At 39.4% G+C, this 17556-nt stretch overlaps 1 protein-coding gene across 3 annotated transcripts in view; it reads left to right on the top strand.

The window, feature by feature from the left end:
• Nucleotides 1-17556, top strand: part of LOC117397300 (major histocompatibility complex class I-related gene protein-like) — a 74302-nt gene that overhangs the window by 53997 nt on the left and 2749 nt on the right. For 2 of the 3 annotated variants that reach the window (XM_059007574.1, XM_059007572.1), the window contains 2 exons: nucleotides 12632-12679; nucleotides 14435-14579. In XM_059007574.1, the coding sequence (XP_058863557.1) occupies nucleotides 12632-12679; nucleotides 14435-14553 (167 nt within the window). In that variant the 3' untranslated portion in view covers nucleotides 14554-14579. Of the gene's footprint in view, nucleotides 1-6982; nucleotides 7400-12631; nucleotides 12680-14434; nucleotides 14580-17556 lie in introns of those variants that run through there. The other variant, XM_059007573.1, reaches the window with a different exon arrangement.

Here is a 17556-nt window from a genome sequence, read left to right as displayed (position 1 = left end):
GAAACTACCGAGAGTCTCTATACAGCTCAAAGAGTTTAGCTGTTGTTACCCTGTTGCAGTGGCAAAACTAAATCACTTACCATCTGTATCAGTATCAAAAGTCTGAAACTTTCTTACCTCAAATGTGAAAAAAATGTAAATACCTCTTATACACAATGAGATATAAGTCGTCAAACTAAGGTGAAATTGTTATTCTCCTCCTTCCTCTTCCGTCTACTTTTTAAGGGTGTGTAGCAACTATTCAAACAGGAAAGCTAAATAACTGGACATCTACCAATAATGTGATTCCACATGTTGGTCAACGTCAAAACATACCAGGGTGTGCAAGCAGTTTGATATCCACACCATTATATTAAACAAATTATTTATGTTTTATGTTTTAAAACAGCACATATCGCAGGAGGGAAAAAAATACGATGGTTTGAACTTGAAACATGACATTGTTGAAGAGCACACGACCTTAGCCCGCTGCGCCATTGCGCAGTTGTTGAAATGCGTTCATTTTTTAAGCTTACATCCAAGCCTGACCAGCTTTCGCTGAAAACCTGAAGGTGCTGCTCGATTCTAGAAATGTTCGATTTCCTGTTTGAAAATTTCTAGTTGCCTGTTTGTTTGGTAGATTCCATAGAATGGAATTCCACACAAGAGTGGCATGTAGCTTCCTTGTCTAAATCTCTGATCTCTTATAAATTGTAGTTCCTCGTTTAATTAAAAATAAATAAAGGAATAATTTATTTGGTAAAAATAAATCAATGATTTAAACAAATGCATAGAGGAATAAATACATTTAGAAATAAATAATTGTTTTAAATAAATAAATGTATAAATTAAATTAATAAATAGCAAGCTAGAAAACTACATCTCGTATTAATTGATTTGGCTGATGCGTTTATCCACAGCAATTGACATTTATATACCTATATAAAAAGTACAAGTTCCATGTAGTAAATTATATATATAATGTGTGTGTGTGTGTGTATGTATGTATGTATGTATGTATATATATATATATATATATAATTGCAAGTTGCCTAAAATTAATAGCGCATCAAAGAAAGTCACCGAGGTTGAAACATTTAATAGTAGCTACTGAGTCAACATTTACATTGTAACGTTTGAATCAATCTTTTAAAATGTAACAAACAAGGGTCATTTAAATGTGTTGGCTTAATGTAAAAGGCAGATAAAAGTGACTAAAACAAAACAAGTTTGAGTGACAAATTCGGCAATATTATCGAATTTAAAACTTGTATGCTATGTTCATACAGTAATTAAACGGACTGTGTTGTATAGCGTTATGCTGACTTTGAAAAACAAAATGTTAAAAACAGGGTTTTGTGCAAGTGACAAAACCAGTTTTTCTTTACACACACTAAATTATGAGACGCCCACGCATGTTCTCTCTCTCTCACACACACAAATTATCTGGCCTGTGAGCAGAAAACTAGTTATTTGTTGAAGGGCAGCAGTGTGGAGTAGTGGTTAGGGCTCTGGACTCCTGACCGGAGGGTCTTGGGTTCAATCCCAAGTAGGGGACACTGCTGTTGTACTAAAATTAATAATAATGATCATGCATCTTGTTGCAGTTTCAACAGTCGTGGTTTGTCTTTGTTGTGTAATAATAATAATATGCATGTTTGGTTACCTGGCAATACCAGATACTTCAAACTTTTCTTTGAAGTTTTACTTGTATTAACAACAAATAGTAGATTAAACAGCAAAAACGAGCTGATTTACTTTTCATTTATTGAAATGGACCGCAAAGGGTATTAATCGCTATTGAAATAATTGCATAAGAGAAGTTATAAATATATTTATTTTTACGCCTCCATCCGCTGTTTTAATTGCATTTGGATCATTCCTGACACCACCTGATATGTAAGTGCAACAAACTCAGCAATGCATTGAACATTAATACATTTTAAAAACAAAACATCAAAGTCACAGCATGCATTATATTCGGGCCGGGACATTTCAATTTGATGAGAATAAGCAGAGTGTGACATTGTGGCGGAGTGTCCCGCCCCTTTGTTTATTTATTTTATTATGATTTGTTTATTACGGCGAAAGACGATTTTTGTTTTTTATATTTTTTAAAAACCCCGTGAGGATGCGTGACTGATCAGCTACTGATTATTTAACTAGCTGACAGTCACGCATCCTTACTAAACTCATGCAGACTGTGGCCTCGGCGAGAATATAAGAACCAGCCGCTGTCCGTGCTGCGGGGGAAGAGTGTACGGGGAGCGGAGAGAGAGAGAGAAAAACTCATTAAAAAACAACTGCTAAGTATCGTGCTGGTGCTAAAACCAGCACGCTTATTTGTTTGATTATTTGTTTGGCCAACGTGCCCTTTTGGTTTTGTTGTTTGTTTAAATCTTTTGTTTTGTTTTATTATTTAATAAATACGCTGAGCGCCACTGCATTCAGCTTCACCCGCCCATCCATTGTTTTGTTTTTCTGGTACTTCCTGGTCCGTGACATCACCACACACGCCACTCAACAGCATCTCGGTCACATATGGTGTCCTGCGTGGGACAAACAACGTCTCCAGGAGCCAAACCAGGAAAGAAAAGGTTTTTTTTTTTTTTGTTCGTGGTTTTTTTTTTTCAAATAAGTGTTTTTGTGTTTGGAGGAAAAAAAAATAATAAAATAAAAAATGGATAAAGTGGATACCTACATGGAGAGGTGGCATGATCATCAGAGGGAGTTGAAGGAAGGAGGGGCTACATGGTGCCTTGCCTGCCTGGAGTATGGGCACCTCCCTGAGGTGGGCCCATATGAAGACCCCCTCTTTGTGCAGGCCTTTGATCGAGGTGAGGTGGAGACCGCGGAGGAGTGGATCCATCTGAAGGCCATACCATCGCCGCAGGTGGATCAGGAAACCTGCCTCAAAGGGGAGGAGTGGTGCTTTGCCGTCGGCAAGGTGTTCCAACTGAGTCCTCAATTATTAAATTGATCACCCAATTGAACTAACAATTAGTGACTTAATGCAATGTTAGAAATAACTTGAAATATCCAACTCTTTTGGCTGCTTTCACAAACCCTGATCAGCACTAATCTTGGACTACCTTACCTGAGATAACATTAAGTAGTCCTAAATTAGTGTTAATTGAGGCCTGTGCAGCCTGCCATTTCTACAAATAATTCAAATGCTCTGATTTAGACATTTTATTCATTCAATTGAGGGTTCAATTCGTAATTTAAAGCTCAGTTGGAACACAAATCAGCAAACACTGGGTCCTCGGGACCAAGATTGGGAAATTACTTTCAAATCTTCTCATTTCTCTTATATTACTCTCTTGTAATGTCTGTCTGTATGTCTGTCTATCTATTTACCATACACATTCTCTAATATCTTTCCCTCGCTTTATTCGTTATTTGATGAAGGAAAAAAAAGAAGTGATATCTATAACAAAACATTGTCAATGTAAAAAACAAGTTAGAAAAACGCAACAGCCGTTTAAAGGGCTGATATCAAACACAAAGACACAGCAATATAGTACAGTAAACAAACTACCAGCATTTTTTTTTTTAACATGGCAAAAATCAGCACCATTTTGTACGCTTGCATTGACTCTCCATAAATTATTTTGTCTAACTCTCTATATACCACAATGCTTTGCGCGCAGTGAGAAGGAAGTCTCTATTGAAAATCAGCGGAGTCGAGTATCGTATTAATGAATTGAATTTAGATGAATTAACAAATATGTTTATGAATTACTGTATGAATTGACAAATTTATGGACGAATTGCTGGACAAATTGACTAATTCGCGAATTGACAAACAAATTGACAAACTAACGGCTGGATAGTTTTGGTACAAATGGCACACCATACACAGATGCTGGCGAGTAAATGATCCCTGGGATTAATATTATGTTAATTTAAGGTAGGGCTAAGGAAAGGTCACGTGTGTGTGATGAATTGTTACCATTTCGCTAATGTGCATACTTTTGCGTTGTGTTTTGTATCACTTATGGCAGTTCTGACAGTGTGCGGGAAGATACCAGTGCCCAGAGTGAAAGGAAAGTTTGCTTCCAAATGGTTTTTAAACCTCATTCTGTTTAGAATAACGTCCTTGATCACACATGTACCAGCAGAGGAAGTTGAATTGATCACAACGAGCGACCATATCCCGTATATGCAAAAAAGACACTGAAAAAACCACCACTCTACAGCAAGCAGGTTTCAGAAATCCTGTTACAATGTCAACACGAAATGTGCTGCATGTAATTGTAAGTGTAAAAAGTGGTAAAAAATGATGGACTGAATAGGCTAACATTGTTTAAGAGTAACAATGAGGCACCCAGATATAGAAAACATTTCTTAATTCCTAAAAATTGATTTCTTGTAGGAAATCCATATGCTGCTGACCCTTACCTCATGAGTGCTTTTTACTGCATATAATTTATTATATCTTAGTATTTTGCCAGAAGACAAGACATGGATTTTTTTTGTTTGTTTTGTAAAGAAATGTTTAAGCTATAAAATTGAAAGGTCACCGTATTACTTTTTTTCTGTATACCATAGAAGGCTAAATAAAGCAGACAAACTTGTATATTTAAAAAATAATATAAGATTTTTTATGCATAAACCAATTGAGGTATGTCTTTGATAAAGTTCACAAAACAAAATTCAATGTACAGTCATCGTTTTTAGACAACAAATTGGTTAAGAACAAATATGTAAATAGATGTTGGTCTTGTTAAAATGCACTACCCTTGACCTTTGACCTTTTTGAGTCATTTTATATGCATTCTGAGACCAATCTTAATTCATTGTTAGTAATTTACTTTAAACATCTTAAATAATATAGTAAGAAAACAAAAAAATATATATATATTTGGTATTTTTAAAACTTAACTGTTTCAGTTAGTAGTACGCGGTAGTACTGAGGAGTCATCTATTTGGGTGATGATATAATGTTTTGAAAGCTATAGGAGAGAACGCTGGCTGTCCAGAGAGTCTTGGGCTGGACCTTTTTTTTTCGTTGGTGGGAAATAACTTGTGTGTTCAGCGTGCAGACTACAGGGAGAGAAAGGCAGAGCAATGTTAAAGAACTCACACATTCAAACAACGAGGAGCACAAAGAAACCTGCACCAGTAAGGTACCTTATTACTAATGAGATTAAACAATGTTACTCTGTATTTCTTGACGTTCGTTAGTCTAAATTTGATAAATCAGAGTCCATATGGAGGCTTGGGTTACCACTGTTCATTGCCGTTTGGGTATGAGCTGCTCTCTCAAAGCTCCACTGTGCCAATTATGTGGTGCTGAAGCGGCAGATGCAAGAGGAGCTGCAGGGACAGCAGCTGTTTCTCCAGTACTGGATCTGGATCTGCCACGGCCACGGCCTCTCCCTCTACCCCTGGTCAGCACTTGTTGTGTTTGATCTGCAGGTAAAACCGGCTCAGTGTCCTCACTTTCACTGTTGGAACTGATGGTTTCGACAGCCCAGGAATGTGTTGCTGTCGTTATCAGTCACCCCGCCATCAGAATCTCCTTCAGGCAAATCTTGTAACAGCTCAAGCTCTTCTTCCATATTCAGTAAGAACATAAGACAGTTTCCAAACGAGAGGAGGCCATTCGGCTCATCTTGCTCATTTGGTTGTTAGTAGCTTATTGATCCCAGAATCTCATCAAGCAGCTTCTTGAAGGATCCCAGGGTGTCAGCTTCAACAACATTACTGTACTCTTCTTTGAGCCATCTTCTCAGTCAGTTTACAGATAATGAATTGGAGTGCCCACAGCAGAGTCTTATACACGCTAACACCAGCCATCCTGTCGCCAGCCCTACATCTAATACAAAAGAATTAGCATACATGTTCAAGAGGTGACTGATCAAGGCATTGATCACAACACCTGGGTTTACAACGTTCTCAAGATTGAATTACAAAGGACAGTTACAAACTTGCTGAGCTGATTCAGAGGACAGGCAGATGAGAAAAAAAGTAGTGTAGCTATATCACACTGTATTGTGATTCAATGTGTAGACTTTGTGATAACTGCTAATAATAATAATAATAATAATATATGATGTGTAGAATGACTTTCATTAGTGTTTCAGCACTCGACAGGAGTATACAATACGTTTCACAATGACTTTGATTTTATTACAAAGCCCAGACTAAATTGTCGGGCTATATTGTATAGATTTCAATATGCTGTATAAACTGTGGGTCTGGCGGTTGAAGAGGCAAGTGCTTATAACTTATTCATTTTTACGATTCTGCAGCTGAAACACTGTATGGGTATTTAATTCAAATATTTAGTAACACTTAAGAACGGACATGCACAAGATATTCATATATGCAGAGATATTTGAATTGCTAAAGCCGTTCAAAAAGCGGCTGTGGCGGTGCTGGTGTTAACACTTCTGAAGTAGGTTTTGATGTGTGCTTTGGATCATTGTCGTGTTAGAACGTCCAACATTGTGCTTTAAACCAAGTTTTGTATCGGAGGGTTTCAGATGATTGGCCAATATATTTTGGTATGCTATGGAATCCATTTTACTATGTATTGGAACTAAATTTCCTGTGCCATTAGAGGAAAAACAGCCCCATAGAAGGATATTACCACCTCCATGCTTGACAGTAGGTATGGTGTTCTTTTCTTTGTACGCCTCACCAGACTTTCTCCAAACGTAACGACTATCAGCATGACCATATAGCTTGATTTGAATGCCTGTTTTCAGCGCAGGAGTGTAGCGCTGTAAACCAAAAAGTAACCAGCAGTTCAGGAGGACTGTAGCAGGCATAAATTAATAGTTGAAGCTGTGTGGTTTACCGGGGGTGTGCTAACCTGGTGAATGAAGAATCCCAAAAGTACGCAGACGAGTTGAGGTGGTTTTAACACATAACTGTTTATCTGGTGTGTTTGCTACAAGCAGTCTTCCTTTGTGTAAGAACTGTTTGAAAAGAAACTGACAAAGAACCAGGATTTAAACTGTTTAACTCAATAAACTGTACTGAGTCACAGGGTGATCCAGCAGAAGGAGTCCGAAGTTGGAACGGATTAGGACCAGACTGCAGTACAAGTGGTCTCCAGCAGAGGGAGACAAAACCTGGGAACTTACCTGTTGATATAGAGATCTGAAAGAAATAGGTGGATTAAAAGGAGACGACACAAAACCGTGGATTATAATTGTTCACAGATACATACCTGGAGAAGAATCCAAAGGGGAAATCACATGGAGATTTCCCAAACACACTTTTTTGTTTCCAGTCCTTGTTATATTGTTTTGATTTTTATTAGTGAACAGAATACTGAGGGCTCAAGAAGTGAGTTTAGCTAATACCTGAAATTGGGTTCGGTTTTCTTTTCATTATTTTTATATTTTCAGTTTTTGTGCCATTTGTTTATTGTAAATAAAGTTTAATTTTTGTTTTAATCGAATTACAGTATCAGGTTCTCATTTGTGCAAAGTTTGGTCAGAATACCCCAATTATTTGAGCATCCAGCTCAAATATATATATATATATATATATATATATATATATATATATATATATATATATATATATATAAATTATGTAGTTATTGACTTCAAGCTTGATCCCATTGACTTCAATTGCCTGTGAAGTGGTATATTTATTGAACATCACTTGAGTCTTCAGGTTCATTTTCAAACCCGCTTTGATGCTAACCTTGTGTAGTTCTTGTATTCTTGTTTGTAAACAGTTAGTTTCAGCAACAGAGAACCAAATGTGCGAAACCAATAGAGCAAAAATGGTCTGGAGTGCCTTTGGGAGATTAAGCATGGTTCTGAAAGGGAAATGCCCTTATGCCTCGCTTCAACCCGTGCGTGCTGCCAGTGCTAACTTACAGATGCAAAACCTGGACCCACAATGCAAAAATGGCTCAAAAATTACAAAACGACTCAACGGAGTATGGACAGATGCATGCTGGGAATAAGAAGAGACAGAAAAAGGAAGGAATGGGTAAGAGCACAAACAAAAGTATGCAATGTTATTTTAAGAGCGAAAAAACTGAAATGGCAGTGGGCTGGACATGTAGCAAGAACAACAAACCATTGCTGGACCAAGGAGATACTAGAATGGATCCCAAGAGATATAAAGCGACCAAGAAGAAGACCTCCAGGAAGATGGCAAAATGAAATTAGGAAACATGCTGGAGCAACGTGGTTGAGGGACGCAGCAGACAGGCTTTTGTGGAAGAATCTTGGGGAGGCCTTCATCAGGCAGTGGACTAAAAAAGGCTGAAGATGATGATTGCTAGTGGGGGATTGGTATGCCTTTTCATCCTCTCTAGCCAATCAGTGATCTTCTTTCCCGTTGCTATGGTTAGCCACAGGAAAGAAGACTGTGGGCCGTGATGCAAGTACTGTTCTTACTGTTAAATTTTGTGACTGAAGGATTATTGCTGTTTTACAAATACTATGGTGGCTGTTCAAGTTTGTGAGTGAGTGTGGCAAAGTGGTTGATTGGATACAGGAGCAGGAGTGATGCAGAGTGTAATTAAGCAGATAGAGACGATTTAAATTTGGTTTGGAAACAGTTTTTATTTATATATCCAGGTCTGGTGACCAAATAATAATCCCCGGCAATTCACAACAATGTGCAGTGCACAGAGTAAATAACAACAGGGTTGCAGTCCTAAATTATAAACACAAATATCCGTCCCACAATATACTGACACAGTCACCTGTCCTGGGTGCGTGCAGTAGTGCTCGTGGTGGGTGATACATGTTTACAACAGTGACAATAGTGCAGTCCTGTTCCGGGTTTTGTGCTGGCCCTTGGCGACAGTTCCAGAACATATTAGCCATCTAATAATAACAAACAAGATAATATAGACAAACAAAGAAACACTCATGATACGTATAATCACTGCTCTTTTCTCTGGTCCTTTCAGGTTTAAAATACAAAGCAAAGGAACAGATTGCGATTCTCTGTCCCCTTTTATGCTGTCACACATGACCCCTTGGTAATTGAGCGCAACCGCCTCTCCAATCTGCAGCTGCCACGTAGTTTCCCTTCTGGGTCAATGCGTTCTTGCAACGGAGTCTCGTCTTCATCCAGACTGGCCAACTTCCCAACCCTGGGAAAGAACTGTCAGACCAGCCCGTCAAAGAACTCTGTTCTCGCTGCTTAGGTATTCTATTTATATCTATTCTATTAAATAGAATATCTTTGAGCTAACCTTGGAAGTGCAGTCCGCTTATAAGAATCACATCCATCACAGGTGTTTTGATTCTTATAAGCATTTGATTCTTAAAAGCAGACCGATACGATTGCTATGGTGCAGAATCAAACTTAGTATGAGCTTGTTCCCTGGCTGCAGTGTAATGGGTTGACCACTAGATGTCACGAGTTCCCGCATGTATGCACACCCATGAAAAATCCACAGCTGCTTTCCTTAACGATTTAAGGATAATAGTTTGTTAACTGCTTGTTAAAGTTAATGACACCTCGATAGAAAAAATGGCTTAGCCGATAGCATTGTGATGGGGGTATAGAGGCGTAAGGAAGCAGAAGTAACAGAAAGAAACCAAAACTCGAGTACGATCCACACAAAGTACTGTTAGTTAGTGCTCCAACTGAGGGCTAGGTTTATTTGGTTGTTTTGTTAGCAGTTGTTTTGCCACTGCAGTGTAAGAAAAATAAAACCAACACACGGTTTAAAACTGTAAATCAAGACTCCAGCCTGATCATTTACACTGTCCTCGACCACGTCACATTACAATTAGCAAAAGAGTGCCATCAGCAGTTTAAATACAGTATAGAGATGTCAATGATGCTCAATCACTGACAATCGTTATATGATCACGATTAGGTTTACTCAAGGCTGCAGAATCCTATTTTACTACAGTATACTTGTTAACTGCCGTGCAGTGTTATGTGTAATGGCCTTTGAATTAAAATGACACTACAGTACAGTAGTTTACTGTCAGGACCACCAATGCATTTAAGCATCTGTGGCTTACTTATTTTCAGTTGCGATGCAAATCTCACAGTTTTTCACTAAGCAGAGACACAAAGCACAATAACACTACTGTACTCGGTATGTATTCAGTGAATGTGTATTCACTTTATTAAAACACATTTTCACTAACAAAGAACACAAAAAACATACCTGCACAATGCAGTGGTGCAGTCACCGTTTGATTACAAACCTGTCCAGTGTTTTCTGCATCATTGCACGATCCACGCTGCGTACGTGCCTAATTGCGCGAGATGTGATCAAATTCAAAAACAGCTTTTATTGGCTGTACACGTCATTGCACTGGATACAGAACCGTATTGCATGTAATCAGTTTGCCCCGGAATGATTCTTATAAGCGGATTGCTTGATTCTTACAAGCAGATTATTTTACATTGGTTAGTATAAGAATGATTTTGTACCAGTGGTTTTGATCACTATATGCAGTCAAACGGCATTCAAACATTACAAACTCAAGTCGCTATTGAAACAATCTTTAAAAATGTATCAATGTTTTGTAAATGTTTTAGCTGCAAAAAAATGTAATAAGCAGACAAAAATAGATTTTTTAAAACAACCTTGAGAGACAAATTCAGCAACATTTTCAAGTTGTGTAAAATATACTTCCCAAAATATTTTTAAGATGGAAAATCGTCTATAGACGGAACACTCCCACCCCTGTAAGAACATACGCTTTGGTTGTCTAGTTGTATGTTTTTGAACAAATGAACAAAAATCCATCTTGAAAGCAAATATATATATATATATATATATATATATATATATATATATATATATATATATAGATATATATATAGATATATATATATATATATATATAGATATATATATATATATATATATATATATAGATATATATATATATATAGATAGATATATATAGATATAATGTGCAGACTGTTTATATTTATGAAACCGCAACTTCTTGATAAAAAAATCACGATAGATAGATAAATGAAGTCTTTTTCTGGGACCATGATCGGGTATCATACTGGTGTCTTTCTGGGACCGTGATCGGGTAAACATGATAAAAAGGAGCACTTTGTTGACTTATAGGACCACTTATACTTTGCATTGCAGGTTGGAAAAACACATCATTGGATAGGGGAGGGATTGAGTTTCACTTCTTGATAGTTTTTTTTGTGTGACGTCACTGAGAGGGGCATTTAATTTTTAAAGGGCGGAGAAGGTTTTCAGCAGTGCCGAGAGAGAACACATGACACAAATCCGAAGTATTTGACTTATAATTATATTAGAACATTTATTCTGTCTCATGTGTTTTAATTATATATGTTTTAGAATGTTTATACATCAAGAAAAGAGTGGATATAAGAACATAATAAATTCTAGAATGAGAAAAAGCCATTAGGCCCACCTATGCTTGCTCGTTTAATGCAAGGGTGATTATGTCATACGCACTATCCTTGTCCACTCTAGTAGTCACCTCCTGAAAGAAATCTAGTAGATTAAACAAGATCTACCCTTCCTAAAGCCATGTTGGCTGTCTCCTATAATATTGTTCTATATAAATATTCTTGCATTTTGGTCCTTATTATAGTTTCCATGATTTTACATATAATTGATGTTAAACTTATAGGTCTGTAGTTCACAGTGGCAGATTTATCTCCCTTTTAAAATATAGGAACAACATTGCCAATTTTCGAGTCCAGTGGGATGGCTACTTTATTTATAGATTTATTGAATATATAACATATTGGTTTAAAAATCTGTTCTCTAATTTCCCTGAGGACTCCTGGACAGATTCCATAAGGCCCTGTGGATCTTATTTGAAGTGCTGCTAGCTCCCTTAGTACTTCATGCTCTTCTATAACAAACTCTGGCAATGATGTTTGTGTACATTCTGTTAACTTTGGTATATTGTATAAATCCTCATTTGTAAATACTTGTACAAAGTATTGATTAAGTACATCTGTGATTTGGCAGTGTTTAGTCACTAAGCAGAATGTATCATGAACAAAAATTGTATGTTATTTATTTATTTTTTCATTATTGCTGATAATAATGGAATTAACTATTTTATTTATAACTACTACTAATCGATAGTAGTGTCCATTATTGCTTCGGGGGAGTGGGGGGGGGGGGTACTGGGAGGTACGGGGACGTTCTGGGAGTGGGGGGGGGGGTAGAAAATTAGAGGGGGAGTTCTTGTTTCTTTGTTACACCCAATAAAAACAAATCTTTACAAAAGACTCAATTCATAAAATCACTCAGGTGAAATAATCTTGTATGTTGCCCGTATTTCAAATTTTTCCAACAAAACTTTCAGGGAGACAAAATAAAATGGTAACAAAAAAATGTTTTTGTGCCTTTTATATTAAAAAAAAAATCTACTGAATACTTTAAAAAAAACATTTCAAAAAGTTTTTGAAAAAATATTAGATTTTTGTTTCTTATTGGAGTGTAAAAATCAGTAAAAATATTTTTTTATAGTTTTGTATTATTGTTGTATTATATTTTAGAGAGTGTCCTGAACCAAAAAATATTATTTTCATTTCTTTACTACTACAAATGTATTTTTGGATTAATTTTAAACATAAAGACAAAGTCAGCTAAAATGTGTACATTTTAAAAACAAATACTATAGTGTTGAAAAAAAAGAGGTTTTTTTATGGTTTCTGATTTTTTATTTATTTATTATTTCAGCAAAGGAACAAAGTGATGCATCATTCAACTGCACCAACAATGACTCAGGTAAAGATTACATTTCGTTCACTTTTTTTGTGATAGATTGTTTGTTTTTATTTGAGCACACACATGATGCTTTCGGAGTCATACTGAAAAACAGAAATATATACAGAGAAAGGAACAATATCCCTAAACATACATAGCCAGGAGCCATTGACTTTAGTGGCGGTTAGGCCACCAAGTAGAGTTCTACAGAGTCAAAGAAACATTACTCAATGAGTCATTGTTAAGTAACAAAAAGCAAGGTTCCGCTCCTTACTGTGAACTAGTCCGTTTAGATAACACCCAAGTTACATAGTTCGAAAAAGTGACAATGACGGGACATTCCCAGAACGTATGCATATTGGGGCCAGGTGTGCCAAGTTTACAGTGGTTACATGCAGGACTGGGAATGATTTTCATCTGGAAGCATCTACACAGGGTTGCATAAGCTCTGTAAATAAGTTTAAAATATATTGGGCACATTTTTTTAGGAGCCACAAATGTGTATCAAACAGTCTCCCAATTAGGAATTTGACCTCAACTCCCCAATTCCCGCTCCCAGATTTTTGTGACAGCTAGGGGTTTGTAAGATTCCATTAGCAAATGCTTATAAATATTAAAGTTGGTCAAAAAATAGCATTGTATTCATTAGGGGCATAAACTGACCAAAACTATTAACATTATTTAACATGGCCAATAAATATACAAATCGACCTAAGTCGGCACCCCTTCAGTAGATAACTACAATTTCCTGTCTGCAAGGTTAAGTACACCCTTAGTTTTGTTTGTTGCGCAGGAGTAGGCTAAAATTATTTTGAAAACGGTGGACATTAAAAGATTTAAAGTGTGTTTCTTGTAATAGGGCTATAGATGCAAAAAGTGAACGCATTTTGTACATTTGATGGGAGAATTCAATCCCTGCACATTCCAGGACACAGTATTAACAAACATCATTATAATGGCTGAAATGGGACAGCGAGAGACCCCTCCTCCACAAACATATACTAATACGTGACTTGTAAAACAGTTTTCATTCTGAATATCACAAAAGGTGCAAGCTCTGCAACACAAAACATTAAACCAACAATAAATACAAAACTCAAGCCGCAGGAGAATTCCAGCATTGAAAGCTCCCCTAGTTTGAAAAAACTCAAAACTCTTTAGAGCCATGACTCTGACAGCAATGTGTGTCTGAGCCCAGGCCCTCCTTAAGCATTACATACAGTCAAACCCCTGAGCCGGCAGATAACTTTCTCCAAGAAAGTACCAGAAAAGCACAAATAAAATGAACAGTATGTACCTCCATACCGAGTTTACCAATTGTAGCCCTGTAACTTAGTTAAAACATGTTTTCTTCCATTATCAATTGTATTTTAAAGTAGAACGTAATATAATTTCTTATGTATTTATTAGACTTTATGGTAAGAATCACATTTTGATTACAGTGACAACAATAATAATAACATAAACAATAGGAGCACGCAGTGAGAAGAGGTGGGGAGGGGCAGAATGAAGGGTGTGAGGGGATGAGGTTACCGGTATTCAGTCCATTCTTCAAAGTTGCTCCGGGACATAATGCAATAAATACATAAATAAATAGTTTGAAAAGTATTTGTGTGGGTGAGTGAATAACTAAATAGTTTGAAAAGTATTCGTGTGGGTGACAGTGAATCTAGATGATATGTTACCGTGATCCAAAACCGTGCTGGTCGATCAGCTGCCAGTCACACCACTAACAAGAACACAGACAATATGTACCTGAACAGTCTTTGTGTTTAGGAATCCAGTGCTCCCAATCCACTGCGCCGCTTCCCGATGAGGATGTTCAGAAAGCCACAGCCGCTGTCTCCATGTCCTCCCTAGCAGGGTCAGCTGAGGAAGCACGAGGGTTTGACTGAAGTTCAGCCGACAAAGTCGTAGATGGGTTGGTAATTTCCTTCATAACTTTTTGTGTTTTGTTATTTTTTATTTTTTATTTTTTATTTTTTTCAACATCAATCAATTATAACCCAAAAAGATGTATTAAACACAGCACCGCTTACATTTCAAAATCTGAGCTTTTTTTGCTAAATTGAATGTAGGGATTTTTTAAAGTTATATACTTACAGTATTCTCTTGAGAACCAGCTGAGATAGATACTATAGCCTACAGTTTGTCATTTCTTAAACTGACAGTTGGATGGTTCTTCTGAGCTACATGAGATTTTGTGTTTCCTATGTGTCTCACATGAATAACACGACACCAGTGTCAAAGGTACACTTTTGTGTCCCATTCATAGTCAAATTCTGACTGATCTCATTTGTTTTAATCTCATCATAGCCTATACTTTATTTGGTAAAATTTTCTCTGCAATTGGTACAATAATTACAACTATAATTACAATGTACCAAGTGCACAGAGAGCTCCGTGCTCTGCACCGAGCAGTGTACCGAGAGCTCTGTGCTCTGAACTAAATAGTGCACCAAGTGCTCCGAATGTTCTGTGTGCTGCACTGAACAGTGCACCGAGAGCTCCGTCCTCTGCACATAACAGTGCACCGAGAGCACTGTGCTTTGCACCAGACAGTGCACTGAGTGATCCATGCTCTGCACCGAGCGTTCTGTGTATTGCACTAAACAGTGCATGAGAGCTCCATTCTCTGCACCTAAGTGCACTGAGAGCTCTGTGCTCTGTACAGAGGAGCACCGTGCGCAGCCACCCCCATGCCCCAATACTAGTGCTTACACCGAGTTCCACAGACATGCCTGGGTTCCACTTGTGTACCAAGTGCAAGGGGAAGATGCCAAATGAGGATCCGCATGAGCTATGCCTAGCCTGTCTGGGTTTGGAGCATGCAGAGCTTGCTCTCCAGGATGCCTCCTCATGTGACGCTTGTGTTTCTCTCACCAAGTGTTCCATCGAGGCTCGTCACAAGCGTATCCTGAGGGGCATTGACGCCTCCCTGACCCCTGGTCAGCGGTACCGTCCATCGGCCTCACGTGACAGGTTTTCGCCCAGGCGTTCCCCTGCCCGGACTAAGCGCTCCAGGTACAGGAGCTCCTCTTCGAGTTCTCCCTCTCCCTCGCCTCAGCGCAATAGGAAGAAAGGCAAGCAACCCTGCCGCCTTGCCAATGACACACATAGGTAATTGGAGGAAATGCAACAAGCTATTTCCGCCCAGCAGACGATGCTTGCTCAGTTGTTGGAGTCCCGCTCTGTTCCCCCTGCCCTCCCTGTCGCCCCCCCGGTGCAGCAACAGGCAGAGGTGGTTCCTGGGTGGCAAGATGAGGACACGCTGTCGCTCGATGCCTCAGAGAAGGCCTATGAGTTGGATGAGTCACACGTGGACGTACAGTCAAAAGGACGTGGAGTCAGAGGTTTCCCCTCTCTCTCCCCTGACAAGCTGGGTCTTGGCGCTTTCCCCCAAGTGGATGCCTCTATTGCCACGTTGGTCCAGACTACGCACCTGGCTGTTTTAGCCAAGGATGCTGCCTGCCTGAACAAGCAATGCCGCGTAACCAAGTCTGCACAAAAAGGCTTATGCGGCAGAGGCCTTGGTCACCCGTATTGGCAACCTGTCCAGTATACTGGGGCCGTACCAGTCCAAGCTGGTCCAGTCCCTGTCTACAGGCCATCGACCGTCCCAGCACATGCTGGATGAGCTGGCTTCACTTGTCTCGATTTAATGGACAGGCTTTGGACAGAAGCCTCACGACTCTGATCACCACTTGACAGCAGTTGTGGCCCTCAGGCACACATGCCCGATTTAGATAAAGCCTTCTTGCTGGATGCACCGATCACCCCAGGCCATACTTTTGGCCCAGCGTTTGACAAGCTCCTTCAGCGGTCTCACCTCCTGCCCAAGCAAATACTGCAGCCTCATAGACCTGCGCCCCAGTGGCACCCCAGGGCCCAACAGCCTCTGAACTGGCAACCTGCCGCTTCAGCAGCATGAGGAGCTCCTTCTGTTAGAGGTGCTCGGCCTGAGCACGGACACTGCCGCCAATTTCACCGCCCTCCGCAGGCTCGGAAGGTGCAGGCAAATACTGCTGTGCAGCAGCAGCCCTAGGGGTTTGCTGCCACAGACCCAGGGTGCCTTCTCAGAGGACGATCTGTCTCAGTGGCGACTGTGCACCACCAACATCTGGGTGCTACACACCATCATGCTCGACTACCAGTTCCAGTTCCAACAGGAACCTACCCCCCTTTTCAGGGTTGGTCGTGACCACGGTCACAAACCCTCACAACGCCCTGGCAGTGTCACAAGAGGTGATGTCCCTGTTGTTGAAACGGGCTATCCAAGTGGTGGACCCTCTCTACACGGAGTACGGTTTTTACTCGCGGTACTTCTTGGTGCCCAAGTGGGATGGTGCCCTTCGACCCATCCTTGACATCAGACAGCTCAATTTTTTTGAGGCATAGAAAACTGTCTATTCAGCAACTCTTAAGAGCGGTCAGGCCAGGTGATTGGTTCACTTCAGTGGACCTGAAAGATGCCTTCCTCCACATCCCCATTCTACCGGGCCACAGGAAATACCTGCGGTTTTTCTTCTAAGGGACTTCTTACGAGTTCCATGTCCTGCCGTTCGGCCTATTTCTGGCTCCCCGCGCTTTATCCATAGCTATTCTGACCCGTCTGAGACTCAAAGGAATCAGAGTGCTAAATTACCTGGACTCATCTGTGCCGAGTCGCCAGGGCAGGCAGCAGCTAACACAGACTTGGTCACTGGTCACTTGCGCAAGCTGGGGCTTTCAGTGAACCTGCCGAAATGCCAACTAGTTCCCACCCAGGTTACCACCTACCGGTGGATTTGGTTGAACTCAAGCAATATGCTTGCCATTCTGTCACACAACAGAATTCAAAGGCTCTTGGCCTGTCTAGAGCTTTTTCAGTTCGGCATGAGCCTGAAGGTAGTCACCTT

Source organism: Acipenser ruthenus, chromosome 35 (genome assembly GCF_902713425.1).
Source record: "Acipenser ruthenus chromosome 35, fAciRut3.2 maternal haplotype, whole genome shotgun sequence".
Classification (NCBI taxonomy): Eukaryota; Metazoa; Chordata; class Actinopteri; order Acipenseriformes; family Acipenseridae; genus Acipenser; species Acipenser ruthenus.
This window is presented reverse-complemented; position numbering and strand designations above follow the sequence as displayed.